Raw genomic sequence first — 22,958 nt, 5'->3', positions numbered from 1 at the left:
ACCATTATTATTATTATTATTACTAATTATGCCTTCATTTCTAAAGGAAACAAATCAAAAAGTTTGTGATGTGTGTTTCTTTGTTTATTATTTATTTTTACATTTATTGTTCAGATTAAAGCTGTTATAAGAAATACTAATTTAGTGGTTTCAGGAAGGGTTGGAGTTGGTATGGAGGGAGGTGGGGGTACCCAAGAAGATTCCTACAAAGGCTGAGGAGACCCACTGGTCTAATGTAGTTCATTGTTGTCAGTTCTTGATGTTTGTGAGTTACTGTATTATGACTATTTGATTCTCTGGATTTATCACGTCTTCTTTGTTTTGACAACGATTATTGGATTCTGTTTTGGGACTTTGTTATCAGATTGCTTCCATGAAAATACATTTATGCCTTTTGTGCTCTTTCGAGCTTTGTGGACATTCACACCGGATTTGAAATAAATCTTTTATTTTTTTAAAGGTTCTTTGTCTACCCCTTGTTTAGAACCCTTCTCTGTTGAGGGCATTAGCTACAGTATTTTGGAACTTATTAGCTGTTATGGCCAGTTTCCATTTTTGAGGGTCTGTTCCCCATGAAGCCATCAGGTATGTTCTGGGACTGAGGCCACTGTAAATTTTGTTTGGGAAAAACTCCCATATCATACCAAAAACCACCCGCTGTATGTCCACCATTCTGTGTAGTTTTCAAATAACAGTGTATCCTTTTTATGGTTGCTATGGCCCTTTTTGCCACATGAAAAGTAGATTATATGATATGCCATGTCATCACCCTGTACCTATACAAGATGGAGGAACTCAACAACATGTTCCAGAACAGACCATTGAATTAACGTCAAAGCAAACCTCACCTTTTAGTGGTAAGTAATCGAAAGAAAAAACAAGTAGTGTAAGAACCTTTTGCTTCTAATACTTTGATTACAACTCTTGTACAGCATTATGGCTTTGATGTTTGATTTTGTTTTGCTCTTTTGTTTGTGCTCTATGACAACAAATTTTCCTGATTCTTTTGCTTTCTATTTTTCCTGTTCCCTTTTTTAAAATTTCATTCTTGATTGCTTGTTTTTTCCTAACTACCTACTCTTCCTAAAGACATAGCTACTTCATTATATAACTTAAGTATAACTTCCCTTGACTTGTACTCCAGACCTTGTGCTATATAACCTAGCTCCCTATTAGCCTTCTTGAAGTAGATTGTGACAAGTCCACTATGACTTTTTAGAACCTTCTCAAAAAGGATACCTTTAAGTTTCAGACCTCTCATTGTGTACTCAAATTTAACATTTCTGCTTCCTATGTGTCATACCTTACATTTACTTACATTAAATTTCACCTGTCACAAATCTACCCAAACCTGTATGCTATCTAAATCTCTATGTAACAATTTAGCTGATTCTACATTATCTTCCCTTCTACCTAGTTTGGTATCATCTGCAAATGCAACTCACTTATTGAATATACTCTTGTCCAGATTGTTTATGTGTATTAAAAAGATCAGCAGCCCCAACACAGCATCTTGGGGGATAACACTTTTAACATTACCCAATTCTGAAAAAGTTCACTTCACCATAATCATTTGCTTGTGTTTGAGCCAATATTGTACCCACATGCACACAGTACCTTGGATTCCCACTACTTTTAGTTTGATCACTAACCTTTCATGTGGTACCTACTAAACACCTTCTGAAAATCATGATATATCAAATCATATGCACCTATTTAATAACATGCTTTAGTTGCTTCCACATAGAATTTCAGTATCTTAGCAGAGCACAACCTTCTTCGTCTGAACCTATGTTGACTATTTGCTCATGCCATGTGCTGCTCATTCTTTTCCTTAATAATTACCTCCTTTAATTTACCTATGATGCTCATTATTAACCTTACCTGCCTGTAATTACTTGGATCAACCTGATTACCCTTTGTATACAATGGAATAATATTTGTTGTCTCCCGTTTTTTGAAATTTCCCCAGTGTGCAGAGAATTTTAAAGGACATGTGCCAAGAGTTTATATAAGTACTCACAATCTTCCTTAAGCCCTTGATGAAAAATGTTACCTGATCCTGATGATTTCTTAGATTTTCATTGTATTTATGCTAAGCAGTAATTCTCCCTCTACAATTTAAAACAGTTAAGTACTTCCTTAGTAGTCCCTGTTACTTTTCGGAGATTATCGACTTCTTCCCATGTATAACCTTCAATAAAATACAAGTTCAGAGCATTTGATATTTCACTGTCTGTATATTCTAGCTCACCCTTACCATTCCTAACACTTGTCACCTCCTCCTTGACTGTTCTTTTACTTCTGAAAACAATGAAAGCATCTCTTTGGGTAATTTTTCACCTTTCACCTTTTCTGAAATGTTTCTCTTCAGCTGCCTTTTAGTCTTCCTAATATTCTTTTTAACTGATACTCTCAAATGCCCTATAGTCAGAGATGGAGTTATTAGTCTTTGTATCCCTAATATGTCTCTTTTCCTTAGAAGATAAGGACTTTGACAGGCAACAGGAGGCCATTCAGTCCATCAGTCTCGTATCTTTAGCTAATAGCTAAATTGTCCCACTATCTCATCCGGAAGCTTAAAAAAACTTCTTTTTAGCTCTTCATTTATCATCTTGTGTGTGTGTGTGTTTTTTATTTACTTACTGCTTCTAAATTTTGGGATAAACATGTCCTGCACTAACTGTAGAACATTTCTAAACTTGCTTTACATTTTGGGAATGCCTCCACTCTTTAACAATTTATCTATCTTAGGCTGTGACACATCTGCTCAAAATTTGCCCTGTTTTTAGTATTTGAACATGAACTCTGCCAAAACTCTGTGAAATGTTTTTTGGGTGATTATGGTGATATCAAACAAATTATGCAACAATTCTGTTTCCATCTATTTAATCCAGCTTGAGGTAGAAAAGGGCTAGACCTTTTACCAGCACCATCATGCTCAGGGTAGGCAGAAAAACTGGAGAGAGGGCAGTCTACCACAGGGTACACCCTCAATTCAGAGTCAGCAAATAGCCTAACATACATTTCTTTGAGTTATGGCATGAAAATACAAGTACTTAGAGGGAAGAAAAGTGTAAACTTAATGCATTCAGTATCTGGGATATAATTTGAACCTAGAACTCCTGGGCTGAAAGCAAGCAGCACTAACCAAGTTTTTACTTTTCATTTTATTACACTGTTGTTTATCATGCCACTGGAAACTCTGTACATGTGACAATACTATTATTACTTGTACTACAACTCCTGCTACTAATAATGTAATTACACTACAAATTTGATATGGTGTCTGATTACTAATACTGTAAGCTATTTTTTTAAAGAAGGCCCTGAACTTCACTCACCCATTTCCCTTCTAAAAATGATTGACTGTATATTACACTCACCTTTAACTTCCCTGCGCTGACACAGATCCCCTCCTGAACAAGGGGCGCTAAATGTATCCCTTAGGGAGCGAATGGCTGTATATTGGATCCCAAGAGAGGTACACACTAAAAGCAGGACAGTTTTCCAAGAGCACTCCATGCTGAGACACATCCAAATTATCTACATTCTTCACCCTGTTACAGAACAACAAAAAAGGAGGTGCACAGGGAGTGTTAAGCTTTGTAAAGAATCCATAAGAATATTTTAAGTAAAATGCTCATTCATTTCTACCAGAAATATGGTTCTAACGCAAGTCTGGTGTCATCATCGGAAACATGGCAGGAGGTTACATCCAAAACAAGCAATTGGGGTACAGTAAATACATTGAAGCAAAGCCAAATTTAGATTTAGATTACACAATGATAGGTAAGTGCTAGCAAACATTTGTGTTCTTTACATCTCTTCTTCCACTATTCATCCCTTATTTTGTTCATATACGTTCCCTGTAATTTGAGCCTGAGTGCACCTAATATGCAATCCAATGAGTGCTTTCTTTTCAGTGAACAAGGGACATTATTGAAAGCAGATACTCGCTCTGAGTGGAACCATGTTATTTCATACACTTTAAAATGGCCAATCATTGGTGTACTGAAATTGCTAGCCGTATATTTTCCTTTAGATTGAATCAGATCAATATTTTCAAGAATACTGCAAGCAAAGTGAAAGGAAAACAATTCTCCATTTCAAACTGGCAATTACTTTTGAATGTCATCTCAACATTGCAGCATCCCACTTGTGTCCCTGGAGGACCCTGGGCCTGCTCACGTCCTGTTATCAAGCTGTCAATCAGTCGCCACTTTCTCACTTACAGAACCTGGCCAGTGGCCCTTATGATTTCTTAAATTCTGCGCATAGTTAAGTATTGCACTCTCCAGTCCTTCTTTTTTTTTTGGTTTTATTTTGGTTTGGATATCACCTCTGCTTTTCAAGATCATAGTAAGTTGGGCAGAATTAAGCATACATTAATTATTTGTACCAATTTAATTTAATTATAGGGCTGACACACTACTGAAGTCTAACTTGGCAGTGTCAGGTGAAAGGCAGGAATCAAACACGGAATGGGTGACAGTCTTTTGCAGGGCCCATTATTGCACACACTCATGAAATGTCAATTGCAGCTTCCCAATGAATTCTAATATGTACATCTCTGGGATATGGGCACAATAGCAAAGTACCTGGAATTAAAGTCAGCATACACAGGCAGAACATAAAAACTCCACAAGGACAATGATCAGGCATGGGATTCAAATCCAGAACATTGGACCCATGAGACAGCAGCACTAACCTCTGTGCCACCATGCCACTGGGCATTACACTTAAGCCTATTAATTATATAGTTGCTCTTTTACCCAAGGAGATATAGACTTGAAGAGAAAAAGAAGTAAGAACAAATATTCAGCATACTTTATAGCCTTTGCATGGGAATGCACAGTACTTATGATGATTATCAGTTAGATGCTATTATTACTTAACATATTCTTTTTAACCAATATGACCTCCAAGTCCCATTTACATTTTATAATTGTTTTGTATTTGTACAAGTAAAATATGGCAGATTATATGACATCTCAGAGTTACAAAGTCTGGGCTGAGTCGGCCACTGTGTGGTTTATGGTTCAACAACTTAGTATTAGCAATTTGACTTACTATTGTTCACTCTGGTGATTAAATTAAGACCCCTTTAACTGAGAAGTCACTACAGACAGTCATGAGCAGGGAAGGCAGACTTCCCATCTATCCTATTCAAGTTTTATAGATGTGATTACAATGGACTTCAAGGGCTGCTCTGTGATGGTTCAGTATGGATTTTGGGTTAATTTAAAAGTTACTGTATATACGGCTGTTTCCAAATATCTGGAAGTTCTACTGAGTGGAGTTATCTAAAGAAGCTTATAGTTTAATCTTAAATGTCATTTTTCAAAGTCAGCAAATGGTGAACATTTGTCTCCATAGGAGTGGTGAGTCCTATGGCCTTGGAACCCCCAAGAGTTTTACTTTCTTCAGCATCTGTGCCACCTGTAGTTTGTTTTCAGCTTCTCTCTGTTGACTTAACTATAGAGCAATATTAGGAAATCAGACATTAACTTTAATTGGACTTGGAAATAGGGGATTTCTCCACTCTACCTTGTGGTATAGCGGGTCCATGGCTCAAAAGAAAAGGCCAGTTTTAAATAAATAATCGCCACACTCGCTGCTTAAAGAGGGGGCATGGTAATGTGGCCAGAGCGATTCTCGTGTGCTTCGTGATGTGGGCGTTTCCTCGCTTAAGTGCGCAGGTGAGGAATCGTCCACATCTGTAATTGGAACTGCTAATCACCACACCTGAGCCACATTCCCATTATATATAGTAGGAGCGTGAGTGCAGGGGGGAACAAAAAAAGGATTGGAGCGAACGGAGGTTAGAAGTAGGAAGACAGGCAAGGCTGGAGAAGTAAAGAGCCGGTGCAAGATAGAGAGAGTGAGAGATCGAGAGCAGATTCACTGATGTTTTGCAGGCAGCTGGAAGGAGAGCCCCCTGGAAAGGGTGTTTAGCCGACACTCGGTGGGGCTGAAGGAAGCAGTCACTCCAGCTGAGCAGTCATTTAGCTATAGTGACCCAGAAGGTGGTTGGCTCGCTACATTAGGCCATGGTAGGCAGCAGGAGTCAGGAAGGCTTAAGAGAGTGAACCCCAGTGTAAGCACCCTGGCCTTTGGGGAACCTAAGTCTCGGTCTGACGGAGCCAGGGACCAAAAGGCAAACGGATGTGAGGGAGGACAGCTGCAGGTAGGGTGACTCCCCTGGTGCAAAGGCTGGATGGGAGAAGCAGGGGAGCTGCCAGTAGAAAGAAGGCACCGGGTTTTGTTTTTGAAAGGACTGCTTCCAGCCATTGTTTTAAGCTAGGTTTTTAAAGGATCTATTTATTAGATTTTAACCTCCACTTTTTGACTGGTTTTAACGGATTATTTATTTATTGACATTTTGATTGCATTGCACTTTAGACACTGTTTTTGCTTTTGATTGTTTTTAATAAAAGCACGTCTACAACTGCACCATTCCCTAGCTTCGTTGTGTCCTCACTGTCCAGCTCATCTGGTTACATTATCGACAGTGTCGGGTTCAAGAGATCCCAAAACAGAGATGGGAACCCGCATCGTCACATACCTCTCTAATATAACTTTGTTTTTTTACTACTTGTAGAGCACTTTGACCTATACTTATATATGAAAATGTACATAATAAATAAATGTTGTTGTTGCATGATAAAACCCCACATCAAGTCCTTTGTCTTCATTCTATAGCAGTTTTAAATATAACCTCTCTTGCTTTCAGTCCTGGCACCACATTTGTCATCATGGTGTACAGTTCTGCATTCCTATAAAAAACTAAAAATATCTTTCTCTTCTCATAATTTTGCATTGAACATTTGCAAATGTTTTTACTACCATGTATTTTAAATTGTTGTTTTTTAAGTAGTGATTTTCAGGCACTTAGCCATACCTAATGATAATTCACTATGTGACCATCAGCAAGTCCAGAAGAAATTATCCTATATTGTCCCACCTGTAAACATATTCACTTTTATTCATTGTTTTTAATTTTTAACATTGGGTAGGTGGGATATGGAAAAGCATAATGCCATATGTTTGTGTAACCAGTCCATTTTCAATACTGGCATATTGAAACTGTCTTAATATTTAAATATAAATAATTCAAATGGGGTGGTACACTGGCATAGTGATTATGGATGCTGCCTTATGAATCCAGTGTACTTGACATGAATTGTACACCAGGTTAAAAAAGACCATAATACATTTGATAAACAAGAGGGGACCATTCAGTCCCTCGGGCTCATTTGTTTAGTAAATAGCTAAGCTGTCCCAATATCTCACCCAGATATTTCAGGTTGTGAAGGTTTCTGCTTCGACTACACATCTCAGTAGTTTGTTCAAGATTCCTACAACTCTTTGTGTAAAGATGTGCTTCCTGGCTTCAGTCCTAAACACACTTCCTCTTAATGTCCACTGATGTCCTTGTGTACATGATTCACCATTTAGTCAAAAGAATTCTGCTGGATATACTTTGAGGAATTTGAAGATGTGGATTAGGTCCCCATAATGCCTCATTTGCTCAAGACTAAACAAATGTAAGATCACTTGGTTTGTTGTAGTAGGACATGTCCTTAAGTCCTGGGTTCACTTAGTTGCTCTCTTCTGCACACCTTCAAGTGCTGTCATATCCTTTTTGTAGTGTGCTTACCAGAACTCTACACAGTACTCCAGTTATGATCTCACTTTTGCATTACATAGTTTGAGCATAACATTCCTCAATGTGTATTCTGCTGTGTTTACAATACAGCCTAAGGGCTAATCTCTTTTGCAAATTGCTTAGAAGAGAAGCCTATGTTACTACTGTAAACCCCAAAATCCTATTCAGATGTTGCCTCCTGTAGCAGAGTCTTCCATCTTTTATTAATAATTCTTCTTACTTTTTCCCACATCTAGTGTAGAACTTGCCATTTGTGTGTAGTTTGTGCATTCTCCATATGTCTGTGAGGGCTTTTCTTCAGGTACTCATTTTTCTACCACATTTTAATGGCATGCATGTTACATTCATTAGATTTCAGTGTAAGTTGGTTATACAGGTTGGCCCATGAAAAAGCGGCCCGCCTCCACCGAGAGTGCAAAGAGTGTACGTGAACATGCCAAAAACTGGCACAGTGATGAATTGACACACAAGGAGATCACTTTCAGCATCTTCTGTAAATGTGAGTAACAAATTTGGTCATGTTTCTCTTCACCACGTAATGCAGTCGTCTTGGTGGAGGAGGGCCACTTTTTCGTGGGCCACCCTGTAGAATAGACTGAAACCCCATTTAGAGTTAGGTCCTGCTTTTTTCTCAGTTTTGCACATATGGGCACTGGCTCCCTGCAACCCTCTTCTGCACATTGGTTGCAGATTGGATTAAGAAGGTTTAACAGTGTTACATAATTTGTACTGAATTCAGAACAACTTTGGAAACAAGGTGACAGTGATAGCATAGATGTATAAGAAAATCCATAAAATTATCTAACCTAAAACAAAGGAGTCAGAAGTTGCATAAATGAAATTGGTGTTTACACCAAACTGGTAAAGCACTCTAGTTCCATAACTGCAACATAACAACAAACAAACATTGTGTAAGAAATTATCTTCTCACATACTGTAAAACATTTTATACTGTAATTTAATGTATCTTTCACACAATTGTTAATTGATACATGGCATGTATTAAAATGCAAAATTGAAATGTAGGACAAAGGTGTTTTTTGGTTTTGTTATAGGTCACTCTTCTCACACTGAAAGACATAAACAATAATTAAAAGTGAACAACACTTGTACCCTTCCACATTATAAAGAGACAAAATTTAAAAATGACAGAATCTAAATGGATGCCTTCTGACTAGAGTTAATGTGATGTGAAGAAGGAGCCGTTAAGAGTGGCAGCACTTTCTTGCCACAAGAGGGTACTTTGCCCCAAAAGGGAACATATGAGACTACTGCCATTTTAATAGAGAAGAGTGCAATCAAGACCTTAGAGACCTGACACTTTAAGGGCATTGGAAGGTTCATGCAGCAACAGCTGGTTTTGCTAGAGAAAGGTCTAACCTGTTGTCCTTGGAGCAGAAGAAAGGACCCCAGCAATGATTCCAAAACTTGGCTGAAAGTGACCCTAGATGGCTTACAGAAATTATTTAGGGCAATCACTAAATTTCTAACTGGAAAAGCTAGAATTTTGTGGCATTGAGTGGAAGAGAAGAAGACAAGAGTGACTGGTGTGGGATTTTGTGGTGTACAAGTGAAGGAGCTACTTCACAAATCAGGCAGGCATTTAAGACCAGTTAACATAGGCATGAAGGAGTGCAGAATTTTTGTTTTCTCTTTTACATTTGTATTTTTATCTGCTATTTTTTTTAATCTCGAACTTGCATTAATTTTTAATAAAAGGGTGTTCTTTTTGTATACTTTGACTTCAATGTTATTCTGGGTCAGAGGAATGTTACAAGAGCATCCTTTTCTTATTCATATGAAGTTTGAATTAACTTGCTCTATAGAACCAAAATTGCACCATTTGGGGCAAACATCTTATGTGTGAGCAGGCTGAACTAAACTTGATAATGTTCATGTACTTATTATGCTCAGTCTGTTTGCATTTTAAAGGGCTGATTTTCCCTCTCCACTCCAATATCCATAGATTGCATTATCTGCCGAGACATAAAATAAACATTATTTTAGTTACAATAATTTTAATGGAGTTTTATAATAGTGTAAATCGCACCCTACAAAATATTGTATACCTTAACCCTCACATTCTGTGCATGGTGGTTTGATCTTTTTCAAATATATATTAGTATTATGTGAATGAACTAATATTCTCACTTTCATTTGTTTAATGTCCATTTATGAAGATGATTTTTTGGTAACTTTTCTTATGCTCAGACAGCATCTCACTATACACTACCTATCTATTTCTTTGTGTTGCATTATTCTGTACTGAATTTTGGTCAGCAAAAATGACCAAAATTGTTAATGGTGGCTTCACTGACCATGTGAAGATAGACAATAAAGAAAAGATTGTTGAAAACTTCATCTTTTTGCACTCAGAGGTTTAAATGAATACTGTACTTAAGGAAAATGACAATGCCTCTAATAGATACCAAAAACAATGACAAGGCAAGACAATAATATCCAGAAATGATGCATTGGCATCAAATAGTGATCTTCTCATTCGCAAAGGATGTCCCTGAAAGCTGTGGCATCAGTAAAGAGAACAAAAGAATATCACAATTTTTGAGGTCACACATACGAGAAGACTGGACTTTAAAATACACAGTTCAGTCCGGTGTATAACAAGTCAACCCAATTGCACAAATAAATCATATAATGATAAGCTTAGGCTAAAATATTTTGGTCATATTGTGTCAAAAAAAGTTTGAAGGGGAAGTTGCTGGAGCTTGGAAGAAGTAAAAAAAACATTAGCACTGCAGAAAATTACACAGACGAGTGCTGTTAAGCTGAACTTAAAGGCATTGACATTAACAGGAAATCCTGGAAAGCTCTTATGGGCTGGTTTCTGAAAATCATAAATGACTACACAAAAAACAAAATGGGGAATTACTGTACATTACAGTTACAGCTAGACCTGTCACTTTAGTATTTTATGTAATTATTTTAAAGTCATAGTTAATAAATATTGTAATCACTATTTAGAAGTTATTTTTTTATATTTTTTCACCACTAACAGCTACAGTCTGCAAACCTGCTACAATGTAAGAACTTTCAGTACTCATCTCACATTTCTTTCTGTTGTATTCTTTCAAAGGTAAACTAATTATAGCAAAGATTTTTGGGTCATTTTGTAGTACTTGCACTCAGCTGATACCACTGCCTATTCAATTAAATATTAAGAGCAATGTCACTGCATCCTTGCACACTTTGTACCAAAAATGTTAATACAACTTGTGCCACTTCAAGACTGTATACATGAATGACCCCTAAAGCTAATTTAAAACTGGTGATTTAACTGAACTACACAAGAATACAATGAGTGATGGACTGTAGTAATTGCTGCACCTTACTTTTCTGTACATTGGAGCAAGCTGGCGTCTCAAGTATAACCTTCACATCAGCTTGTGGTTAAATATAACAAGTACCTGAATGCATTCCAGAAACATTTTTAAGGTTAAATATATTGGCATTCTTAACATCAATGTAAAGAGGCATACTTTATATAGGAACATGGACATGACCAATAGAGACTACTAATTCAAAACATTATTGTACTATATTGCACTTTGTATCTGTAATGACAATAGTTTATTAACACTAGTTATAATGAAGCCCTGTACTGAATCCTGCAAAGCTCTATTATTGTCTTAATGAGTCTTGTATGCTGCCAACCAGATGGAAAGATGCAGGGATACTATATACTACCATAAGCGCCCTAGCTATATTACTGCATGTACTGTATTTCATGGACTAGCTGTTAAATATGTAATTCTACCTTCTGGAAAAACACTCATCTGTGCTCCTTACTTTTTGTTTTCTTGGTTTCTTCTTCTTCTTTGCTGGATTAGCACATCTTCTGCTGACCTACTCAAAGCAGTTTCTTGGGACCAGTCTTCTAATCCAAAACACCATACTGAGGAATCCCATGGACATAATCTTTGAACCGACAAAGATGAGATACAGCAGGCTAATTGCCATTTCCATAGAGCACTGGCTTATATCTAGTGCTCCCAATCAATCACCTCTGGAGCATTTACTGAAACCAGTAGGGGCTATCACTGTAGGCAGCATCTTCATGCCCACTATTAATTCACAGATACTCTTCTCTCTTGAGTATGAATCCTTTTTAAATCAGGTCCATTTCCTGGCCGGAACCAGTTTCATAGCTGCTCCACCTCCACGTAACTCTCTGTATCTTGGCAACAAGGTGCACAATGCACAGAAAGACAAAAACAATTCAAGACTGTAAAGTGTGTTTCTGTTATAATCATTTTTTTTCTTTCACATAAAATTACTTGTTATATATGAATTTGTTTTGCAGAGTATTACACACCACAAAATCAAAAACAAGTTAGTAGTAGTTTATTTTCTTTTATTTTAACCAATCATATAAACAATCTTTTTTTTCCTGGAAATCTGGATTTGTGTCAAATGTTTGGTTTATCCAACTAATATGCTGATACATAAGAAAGCAAATCAAGTAGATATTATTTTCCTAAAGACTATTTCATATAATTTTATGTTTGCTAACTTTTTTTTAAATCCATTCTGATGTGGGGCTACCAGATCTGTGAAATTTGAGATTTCCTCTTCATATGCATTTATCCTAATTAAGCATTTACTATATATAAATTGTGTTTTAAATAGACTTCAATTTGGTTTATGACTATCTTAAACCATACTTGAGATTCATGAAAAAGCAGACACTTAGTTATAATGTTATTCAACTACGTATATATAAAATTTTTAAAATCTATAATTAGTGGAATATTATATTTGCAAATAAACATGAACTCATATAACACTGAATTCACATACTTTTAATAGTTTTTCTGCGTCTAACGCCTCGACTCTTTTAGAAAAGTATAATTTCAGCACCTTGGACAGAGCTAACTCTTCATAAATTAGCAGACACTTTCATAAAATATGTTTTAATTAATGTTAGCTTAATGTTTTCTATATGAATATATATTATATAATTTTAATGGAACAGTACCTGAAACATCACTAGTTCTGGTAACCAAATCTCATGCTTTATTCTCCTTTATAGACTTAATAAATACACTTCAGGACATGCTGCAGGGCACATAGTAGTTTTAAGTACTGTAAGTCATAAGTTTATTATGCCATGAAAAATAAACATTTATTTTGATTAATGATAGAAACAAAACTACCCACATACAATTGTTTACGGTGGCATTCGCTTACATGAAACAGAAGGCAAAAGATTTTTTATTCAGAAACAATCTAATTTTGTTTTTTAAACGATTAAACATCTCAGCAAAGTCAGCTTGAAAAAAACAATGACAATGAAAACAAATTAGAACTTATTCTCTTAGCTTTCTGTACTTATATAGCGTTCTACTTAAAAAAAATAATCTGAAATGCTTTTTTCTTCAAAATATTAAAGTCAAATAACACGGAAAACACTCTAAGGAGTTTAACTGCTAATCATTTTTGCTACTATAAAATTGCTAAATTTCATACGTCTATCCTTTTTTAACATAAAACATTCCTTCCAAAGGCATGTGCATGTCTATCAGCGGTTACATCTCACATTTTAAATTGATGTCTGTATAATTTTCTTTGATTGTACTTGAATTAGATGCGGGTAGAGACTTTTCCCCTGTGATATACACGGCAGTGGAAATGATAATTTACTGGACAGCTTACTTGGAGTACAAATGTAACAATCGTTCAGCTGCGGAAGAGCCACGGCACTCGTCGCTGCTGCAAAGCTCCGGAGAGCGGGTGCGATTCTCTGTCCGCTCAATAATTCCTGTGTGGAGCTTTACGGTGTTGCGTAATTTTCCTTCAGATACTCCGATTTCATTGTACGCAAGTGTAAAGCTTAAACTGGCTCTATTTTTTTCTAAAGCAATAGACTGTGACAAGCATGCAGTTCGAAGGTAATCCCTATCTTGCGCTCACAATAGTTGGAATAAGTTCCGACCTGACACAAACGTTATCATGGGAAAAACGAGATTTAGAATATGAATGTATGCATTTTGATGCCATGCATTTATTTATTTGTTTATTTAATTTTAATTTCAATGTGAATGTACATCATTAAATGATTTTTTTCCAGGTTTAGTTTAAGAGTCACTGTTGACTTTGAAGAATTGTTGATCTTTTGTATTTCATTCAAACTTCAGCAATACGATTAAAAGCAAATTTAACATTACATGGTATATATAGTATAAACAGTCAGACATTTTCGGAGACACTAGGGCCTTTAAACTGGTCAATAAACGCTTACTAGACAGTTAAAGCTGTTTTCAATCGATCAGCAATACAGTAATGTTTATCCTTTATTTTAAAAGCTAAGATGTAAAGTTGCGCAGAGTTTAAGCCTGTACAATAATATTTTGAGATCCAAAAGTACGACTAAGTTCCAAGTTTTCAAGACACGAATATCCTACCAAACTTTTAAATACATTCCTCGAACTGCTACCGAACACGCCAGGAATTAATTAAAGTAGCATCCCAACGGTGGATTAAAAATAATTCTTTGATTTTCTCAGATATTTAACATCCGAGTATATTCCTCGCAGTTTTAACTTGTGACAGAAATGTGACGATATTACCGCTTGCAGACTGGAGCCGAGTATTTGAGTTGTATACAAATAATTGTGATTTAATCAGTAGGAATGAGTAAATGGGTCTGCATCCCCCACTGGAATCTGTAATTAAGTTAAAGTACTGCATGCAGGTTTAACGCAACTAATATAAGAATAACTATGGAGAATTTCACATTGATGACGCGACCGAGAGATACCACGAGCGTGTAGAAACACAAGCTGGTCCAAGCTTTTAAGCCGTAAGAGCTAATAACGTATTATAATCGGTATTATTTTGATTTCGTAAACAGTTAAACTGAGCATCTCTTTCTTTTACACACGTAATCGGCTGCCTCTTCCTATTTGCGCACACACTAACGTGCATAATTTTCTATCGATTGACAACTTGAGACATCTTACGTGGATATGCATTAAATCGTGCATGAAAAAAGACACAAATAGCACATACTCTCAAGCACAGAATTACAGTACTTACAAACATAATGAATTGTCATATCTGGACCAAATGTATAATTCATCGAGATAAACTTCTAAACACCATGAACTTGGCGGGCTTCCTGCGTATAGCTTGCTGATGTTTTTCAGATGTTTAATGTCAATTTCACAGAAACGACACCAAACGCAGTCTACAGTCGTTCCTACCTTTTTGTTTTCTCTCGGGCATCATCCAGATTTCTGAACATCTCTTTATGGTTCCTTTAAAATGTACGTCTTTCCTCAATAAAGGTTCATCACCTGTTTAAATACTGCTCCGTACTCTACATTACCAAAACGAACCAATCACTAGAGAGAGTAGTCAATCCAATGAAAACACAAGGATGGAAAGTTAGCGTGTGTGCGTGTGTGTGTGTGAGCGTGTGTGGGCTCGCGCGCGTGTGTGTGTTGGGGGCGGGGGATGCAGTAATAATTAATATGCCGTTTGGGGATTGGCGGAGATGCCGAGACTGCTGCGGGGGAAATGACCGCGCGAGGCTGGGCGTCAGTTTAAGGCTTCTGTCATAAAGTGAAATGCACATGTCTGTCACGAGAAAACTGAACACAATGAAATATATGTAAAGACGATTCTACTTAAAGGAGAATATGTGACACTGCGTATGAAATTTCAGCAAGTGCTCATATATGTGCGTGAGAAAGAAAGAAAGAAAGAAAGAAAGAAAGAAAGAAAGAAAGAAAGAAAGAAAGAAAGAAAGAAAGAAAGAAAGAAGATGGGGTAGGCTAACATGAAAGAAAGGATATAGGCATCGGATAGGCTAAAAGGTCACGACGCATCTAGATTTAAATGTTAAAATATCTCCCATTATACAGTATACTTTACATCAGAAAAATTCAAGTTAATTTTTAGGACTACATGTAATACTGACATGCATGAACGATACAAACAATGTTTACTTTAAAGTTAATGTTATCAATACAGCAACCCTTCATTGTTCTACATGTATTGTTTATATTATGTACTGAAAAATATGTTTATACATACGGATGTAATAATACAAAGCAAAATGTTATCAACATTTAATCCCCCATTCAAAGTACATTTAATACTGCTTTCATTTTAGACAAAAGTAAAACTAATTATATCTACTTAAATGTTTTATTTCGTAACCAATAAATCAACAATGTTTTCACATATGCACATTAAGAGCTTGTATTATCACCACAGAATTAACAAGATTACAGTATAATGCCTTATCTACAATAACAGCTGAACAGTACAAGAAGAAATATGGCAAGTGCAAGCAATACTCTAGAGAGCACAAGGACCCCAGAAGTATGCATAACAGATTTTAAATATCTAAAGGACCTCAACAAATCCAGCACAGTTACAATATTACATTCTGTATTATGTTATAATGCACTACGTTCAGTATTAAGATCTGACCTGCCTCATAAGGAATGTTCTAGCACGTTTAAATAAGTTGGATGAACAGTCACAAGTCATGGCTAGTCATGGCAAGTCCAGGTACTGTGGCACTTTGGGTATGGCGGAGAAACAGCTTAATCTTCTTATTTCAGATGCTGTTTGAGTGCTCTATGGGTTTCATCTGATATAGTCAGATAGTGTGGAAAAGGCAGGAGGGGGATTGGAGATTTATGTGAATAAGTAATGGTAAAAAAGTGAGCTATCTATCTATTGGACGAGACACCATGGGAAGAAGCGTCACTGGGTGGCTTAATACCAAGCATGGAGGCCTGTCATTAGTCTTGAATTTCTTGAGTGCTGGCACACCAATATTCTGTCATTACTTCATTCATGCCAAGAAGGACAGCCTATAACTGAGTGTGGTTGCAATTACCGACATGAAAAGAGTGCATGCATGTGTGTGGGTTGTGCAGAAGAGGAGCTTTAAAATGTTAAAGTCCCCGAGAGAAAGAGAAAGTGAAGATCAGGAAGATACCCGAAAGTGAGGGCATGTGCATATATGCATGCTTGCAGTAATTCACGTACATACGCGTGTGAGTAGAGACACTGGGAAATAGGAGACTTCCTCGTACAATAAGGCTTCATGGGTGGAACATCACAAAAGAGTTGTTGAATGAACTATGCCGGGCCATCGTTAGCATTTGGTCAGATGATTGAGCCTGGCATATAAAACTGAGAGATATCAAGCAGGGGCCATCTTTTGACTGTGTGGTGTTTTTTAAGGAAAGATTGCAAACCGAATGTGTTGTGATTTTTCAGTAGAATTCCTGTATATATAGGGTTTCACTGATTTTTTTTCCCTGCCCTTTCTGCTTATGCCATTTTTTTCATTTTTTTACTTTTGATAACTGTTTTTTTTTCATTCCCTTTGATTATGGTCTTGTATGTAAAGGAGGAGGAAGAAAAATCATTTTTTGTTTGTGTAGCTGCATTTGTTCAAAATTACAATAGTATGATGCATTCTCAAATAATTCCACAAACCAAATGTATATGTTGTAAAGGTTCTAGTAAAAATTCAAAGCAAAACAGTTCTCACAAAAATAGAGAAAAATTAATATTACAAAGAAAGATACTTGTTTAAGGATAATTCTGTTTAAGGCTTATTTCTCTTGTTTAATTTCTCTCTAATTTTGGTCATACAGTCATAAAATGTGTAGAATGTTAAGCACAGTCAGAAAACTGTCTGCCAATCTCCTCTATTTGCAAACTTATCTAACAGCCCATGCTAGCAGTGAGACCTAATTTCCTAACTGGCTTAATTAATACTCAGTTTTACAGATACAGCAAAGAAAGTTCTATGTCATGTTATTTTACAGAGGGTAAAAGACTATACCATAATCAAAGTATGAGAAACTGAAATTAGATGTTAATTGAACATTAACATTAACTTTCTAAGATTGACTCTTACATTTCCGGCCTCTAATTGTTTATGTTGGAGCATAGGCAGTTATTATATTTCACTTCAAAAAGAGCCACGAACTTTTCTTATTGTGTAAATAATATTTTCAAATGAATAGCAATTTATCGGCAAACAATGTTTTAAGAATTTCTTATTTCAGTTATTAGCTGTTTCTGTAGCACACAAACTCTTCTAACTGCACCTTTGACAAATGGCATCTTCTTGACAATTGACCCATTACCAAAGAGTTGCGGGGTGTAGCATCATCTACTATTAAAACTTTTCAAATCAAATTAGCCATGAATTGAACTTGCTTCCAGCATCTTCAAATGTACTGGTCATTTTTAGAAAAGAGTCAGGGGGGACATGTTGGGTTGTGTCTTCAGTAAGAGTAAGTTGATTGGGTGTCAGTGCCTCCAAATCATTTGGGTCATTTGATGTCTTTATGAGGGATCTGTTATTGATGATTGATTCAACTTCCCACATTATTGTTTGGATTAAGTATCAAGTGTTTGTTGGTTCTCCCTGCGTGAAGTTTGCATGTTCTCCCCGTGTCTGCGTGGGTTTCCTCCGGGTGCTCCGGTTTCCTCCCACAGTCCAAAGACATGCAGGTTAGGTGGATTGGCGATTCTAAATTGGCCCTAGTGTGTGCTTGGTGTGTGCTTGGTGTTTGTGTGTGTCCTGCGTTGGGTTGGCACCCTGCCCGGGATTGGTTCCTGCCTTGTGCCCTGTGTTGGCTGGGATTGGCTCCAGCAGACCCCCGTGACCCTGTGTTCGGATTCAGCGGGTTGGACAATGGATGGATGGATGGATGTTTGTTGGTTAAGTATTGAGTTTAGAATCTTTCTTTTGCTTTTGATTTGTCTTTCCCATACTCCACCTTGAGGAGAGGCTGACAGTGCTTCGAAAATCCATTTGATTTCTTTTTTCATCATAGTGTTGCTGATTTTTTCTTGGTCAAGGTTTTTAATTGCTTCATGTTGCTCTCTTTCTGCTCCAAGAAAGTTTGTTACATTATCTGAGCACATGCTTTTAACTTGTCCCCTTCTGCAAATGAATTGACATATGGCATTGATACAAGAATCATTGTCCAGACTGTGTGCAATGTCTATATGTACAGCTCTGATTGTTAGACAACTGAAAATTACTCCATACCTTTTGACTAGACTTCGTTGCTCTTCTAACCTGAAAAGGTCCAAAATAATCAACTCCACAACTGGAGAAAGGTGTTTGGTCAGGTAACAACATCTGTCATTTTTTGCTACCTGCTTTTGCATTGTACCTTCTGCATGTTGCACACTTTAAAATGATTTGTCTGGTAAATGAGGTATCCAGTATTTCTGTGGCAACTGTGCAAGCATATAATTGCGCCCACAACGTCCCATTTTTTTTTTTTTTGTGGATGTGCTACAATATAAGTGAAGCAATATGTAAACGTTTGTGGAGAATTTCAGGATGTTTAGCTTCTTGTGGCATAACAGCTTTGTTGAGTCTGCCTCCGACTCTTAGTATTCCATTTTGTATGATCGGGTCCAGTTTGAAGATTTGACCGTTCTTTTTTACACAGGCAATTTCCTTTAAACCCATTATTTTTTCTGGTTATTCTTGTAGTTTACTGAGGTGGATAAGCTCTGCTTCAGCTTTAGCCAAATCTTCTGAAGAAATCAGGTTTGGTTTCAATGTTCCATGTTTGTACCTTTTCACATGCACTGTGATGAGCGTTTTTTTGTTTTTCTGGGTTACTTTCAGATTGACTGACTTCAAGTTGAAGTGTCTTTCTTTCATCCTTTAAGTGCAGCAGTATGTCTTTAAACTTGAGAAACCACGCCATAGCTTTCTTTAAGCATAGCCATTCTGAGAAGTAGGTGATAGGTTTATTTACGGGTTCAGTAATCTCTTCTAAATTTAGCATGTTAACTTCAGGGATTTTAATTTCTTGATCTGGTGTTTTTGGCCATTCTTGTTCTGGATTCATTAACTAACATTCGGCCTTGTGACCATGTTGTGCTTTTGAGGAAGCTTTCTATGCTTAGATCCTTTAATGCTTCATCTGCTAGATTTATGGAAGATGTAACATACTTCCATTGTGAAGGTAGTGAATGATCTGTGATTCTGTTGGTAACAAAAGTCTTGAATAGAGTGAATCCTTTCATTTAAAATATATTTTAGCACTGTGGTGCTGTCAGTCCAAAATGTAGATTCTTGTAAGGGTATTTGAAGTTCACCTTTTAGCATCTTATCCATTCTGACTGCTACAACGACTGCCGTTAGCTCCAGTCTTTGAGTTGTGACATGCTATGGTGATGCCACTCTTGATTTTCCCTTTAGGAATGAACAATATTTTTTGTCTTTTTCGTTAGTCAAGAGAAGATATGTGACAGTGCCATCTCCACTTTCACTGGCATTTGCAAAATGGTGCATTTGTGCATACTTTACAATTCCAAAGCCTACAAGTTTGATGAATCAACTTACTTAGTAGTTCATCAGTAGCTGTAAGTCATCCATTTTTTCCATTTCTGAATACGCTTGACTTACGCTTCTTCATCCCAACCATATTTCTCTTTGCACACATCTCTTAAGAGACTCTTTGCTGGCATTATAGCTAGTGGTAAGAATCCGGGGGGTAATAAACTGAAGTGACAATAGTTAGGATACCACACCTTGTAACTTTATCTGAAATTTGGGTCTGTCCATTTCAGTGTGCCACTGGACCCCCAGGTCACATTCTGTTGGGAACAAACTATGGCTCATGCCTAAATCTTTTTGTTCATGAGTCTTCAGGAATAGACCATAAAACTGCTCTGTTTAGATCACCTTCAGGCCACCACAAAAAGCAAAGAAGGTCAGTGTCTTTATCTGGCAGTTTAACTTGGTACAACATTGATTTAGTGACTGCCATTAATGCCACTGGTTCCTCTGTAAATATTGTAAAGACTCAAATGAGTAGCATGAGTAGTTAGGTCAGGACCTTTCAGAAGTTGTTCATTAAGAGAAGTTCCTTTGTAGGTGGCTGTACAATCAAAAATCACTCAAATCTTATTTTTCTTTGAATGATACACACCATGATGTGGAGTGTACCACACCATGCCTCCATTACGATTCAGGGTTTCTTGAGTACTTTGACAGCATAACTCTTCTCTGTTCTATATCTTGTGAAAGCTTTATAGTCTTCATGAACCTGAATTTTTGCTTAGTTTTCTTTTTAGTCAAATAGTACGCTCTTCAGAAATACAGCAATTGTTTGGAATTTTAAGTGTTTCATCTTTTAAAGGCAGACTTAAACAACAGTGGCCACCTACCACTCTTGCAGGCTCTTGAGACTGTACGCATAAAGTTGATGTCCTCCTTTGACATTTCTTCTCTCTCTTCACGGCTGTGCTCTGGAAAAACTGACTTGTACTGCTGGTGCAACATTTCTTCTATTTCTCTTATTGACACATGATTGATTGAATGTTTAGGCAGCTTATCACTGTGCTTTGTGAGGTCATCTATTTCCTTGTATGGCCCACCAACCATCCATCCAAGTGCATTCTCCTCTGCTAGGTATGATTTGCCATAGCTCAGAGACTTTGGGGTTTTTGATACCTCATTAAAAGACCAGCTTCAGAATCTGTAAATGATAGACACATCTCCTCAATATATGTCTGTTTCCACAGACCTGCAAATCTAATAAAATAGTATTCCTAGTTAGCATTCAAGAATCAGGATCACAATTACTCATAGTTTTGAGGCACACCTGCGTTCTTCTTCAATGAAGAATTAGCTGTGTCTATACAGGTGTACATTTCTACATACCTTTCGCTCTTCTTAGATTTTACTTTAACAGGGACCACATATAGTTCATACTCTTCCCTGGCCACAGTAAGAGCACAAATTCCCTTCTCGGTTTCTTCATTAGAGGATGTGGCCTTACTGGGTATAGCACCATCCTCTTTATTGATATGCAGGATGTCTGGATGCTGCAAAGAACATATCTGACATTTCATTTTTTCTTTACAGTTCTTACCAAGGTGCACCTGTTAGAGACAATGAAAGCATAAACCTTTAGATTTTAGAAAGTCAGTTCTGCCTTTGTGTGGCAATTCCTTGATATTACTACATTCTTCAAGAATGTACTTGTCACTACAAAATAGATAAGGCTTTTTAAATGCACAGACAGCTGTTGCAGTCTTTTTGACTAAACCATCTTGAGTCCCCTTTTCAGCAGTAGTAACTGACAAGTAGCTTTAAGGCTTCTCCGTAGCCTGTTTTGGTGGCATCCGGATGCAAATTTTAACCATATCTTGAGGAGAGCCTCTAGTGTACTGTATTAAGTAATCTATCTTATCTTGAGGGCTCTCTAGCACATTTCCCACAGCAGTATCAAATGCTTTGATAAAGTCTGCATAAGCCAATGGGTCACCTGTGTGTGTGGTACTTCAGTACACAGTGCAGGAGATTTGTCCCTTTGTTGATTTAAAATGAGCTTTTGCTGGTTTAAGACACTCTGGGACACTGGCTTCTGTGCAAGCTTTATCTTGCAGTTATAACTCACTAAATTGATTTACGAACTGCTTGGTAGTTTGACTCATTAGAGTTTCACTTGTTTCATGAAGCCACATGTTTGTTCTTAGACCAAATTTATTCCAAATCTTAGTTTTAGATCTGAATGTCGAAATTTTCTTTTTATTTGCAGCTTCTTTTGCCACTAAGGGTATTTGTTAGATTAAACTCTCCTATGAATGTTATTGGCTGACTTGTGCAAGAAATTGTGGGTTTTATTTATATTCTGTTTCGCCCATGAAAAACGGGAAGTGCAAGCAGGTTTTTGTGAGTTGTAAAATGAAATTAAAGGATTTTATCCTGAAAACATCCTCTGTATGTCTGCTAAATATGGAAAACGAAACAGGTTATTGGCCCAGGCGCGACAAAGGGAACAGATGCCAGAGATTAATTTTCTATGGAGATGAAAATAATTAAAAGATATGGGAGGTGAAATTCCTTGCACACTTATGAATGTTAAACCTGAAAGAAGCTATCTTATCTAATGACCCAGATGAGGGTAAAAATGAAGAATACTATGTCGAGATGATTCAGTTCCTCAATGATAACAGCCTTTCTTTAGTTTTGATGATGGGAGTAAAGCCTAATGAATTTTATGAGGACACTATGCCAGTCATGGCAAGCCCAGAATTATTGCATTGTATACTGAACTGGCTTAACTTAAAAAAAACAGTTATACGAGACAATAACAGATTATACCATTCAAGTAGAAAAGGTAGTAACGACTTTGAGAAATGCAAAGAAAACTTTAAGTGACAGACTAATAATAGTTATGATTCTGAATGGTCTGCTGGAATCATACAAGCATTTCACCATTCACATTACATAGAATAACGATAATAT

The 22,958-nt window shown here is 36.8% G+C and overlaps 1 protein-coding gene across 1 annotated transcript in view; it reads right to left on the bottom strand.

The window, feature by feature from the left end:
* Positions 1–15,015, bottom strand: part of si:ch73-62b13.1 (Carbohydrate sulfotransferase 1-like) — a 40,044-nt gene extending 25,029 nt beyond the window's left edge. Inside the window, exons 1-2 of the mRNA XM_028816016.2 lie at positions 14,896–15,015; positions 3,387–3,560 (exon numbers count right to left, since the gene is read on the bottom strand). Coding sequence (XP_028671849.2) covers positions 3,387–3,537 — 151 coding nt within the window. The 5' untranslated portion in view covers positions 3,538–3,560; positions 14,896–15,015. The remainder of the gene's footprint in view (positions 1–3,386; positions 3,561–14,895) is intronic.
* Between the last annotated feature and the right edge of the window lie 7,943 nt (positions 15,016–22,958).

The sequence above is a fragment of the Erpetoichthys calabaricus genome, chromosome 1 (genome assembly GCF_900747795.2).
Source record: "Erpetoichthys calabaricus chromosome 1, fErpCal1.3, whole genome shotgun sequence".
NCBI classification, from domain to species: Eukaryota; Metazoa; Chordata; class Cladistia; order Polypteriformes; family Polypteridae; genus Erpetoichthys; species Erpetoichthys calabaricus.
This window is presented reverse-complemented; position numbering and strand designations above follow the sequence as displayed.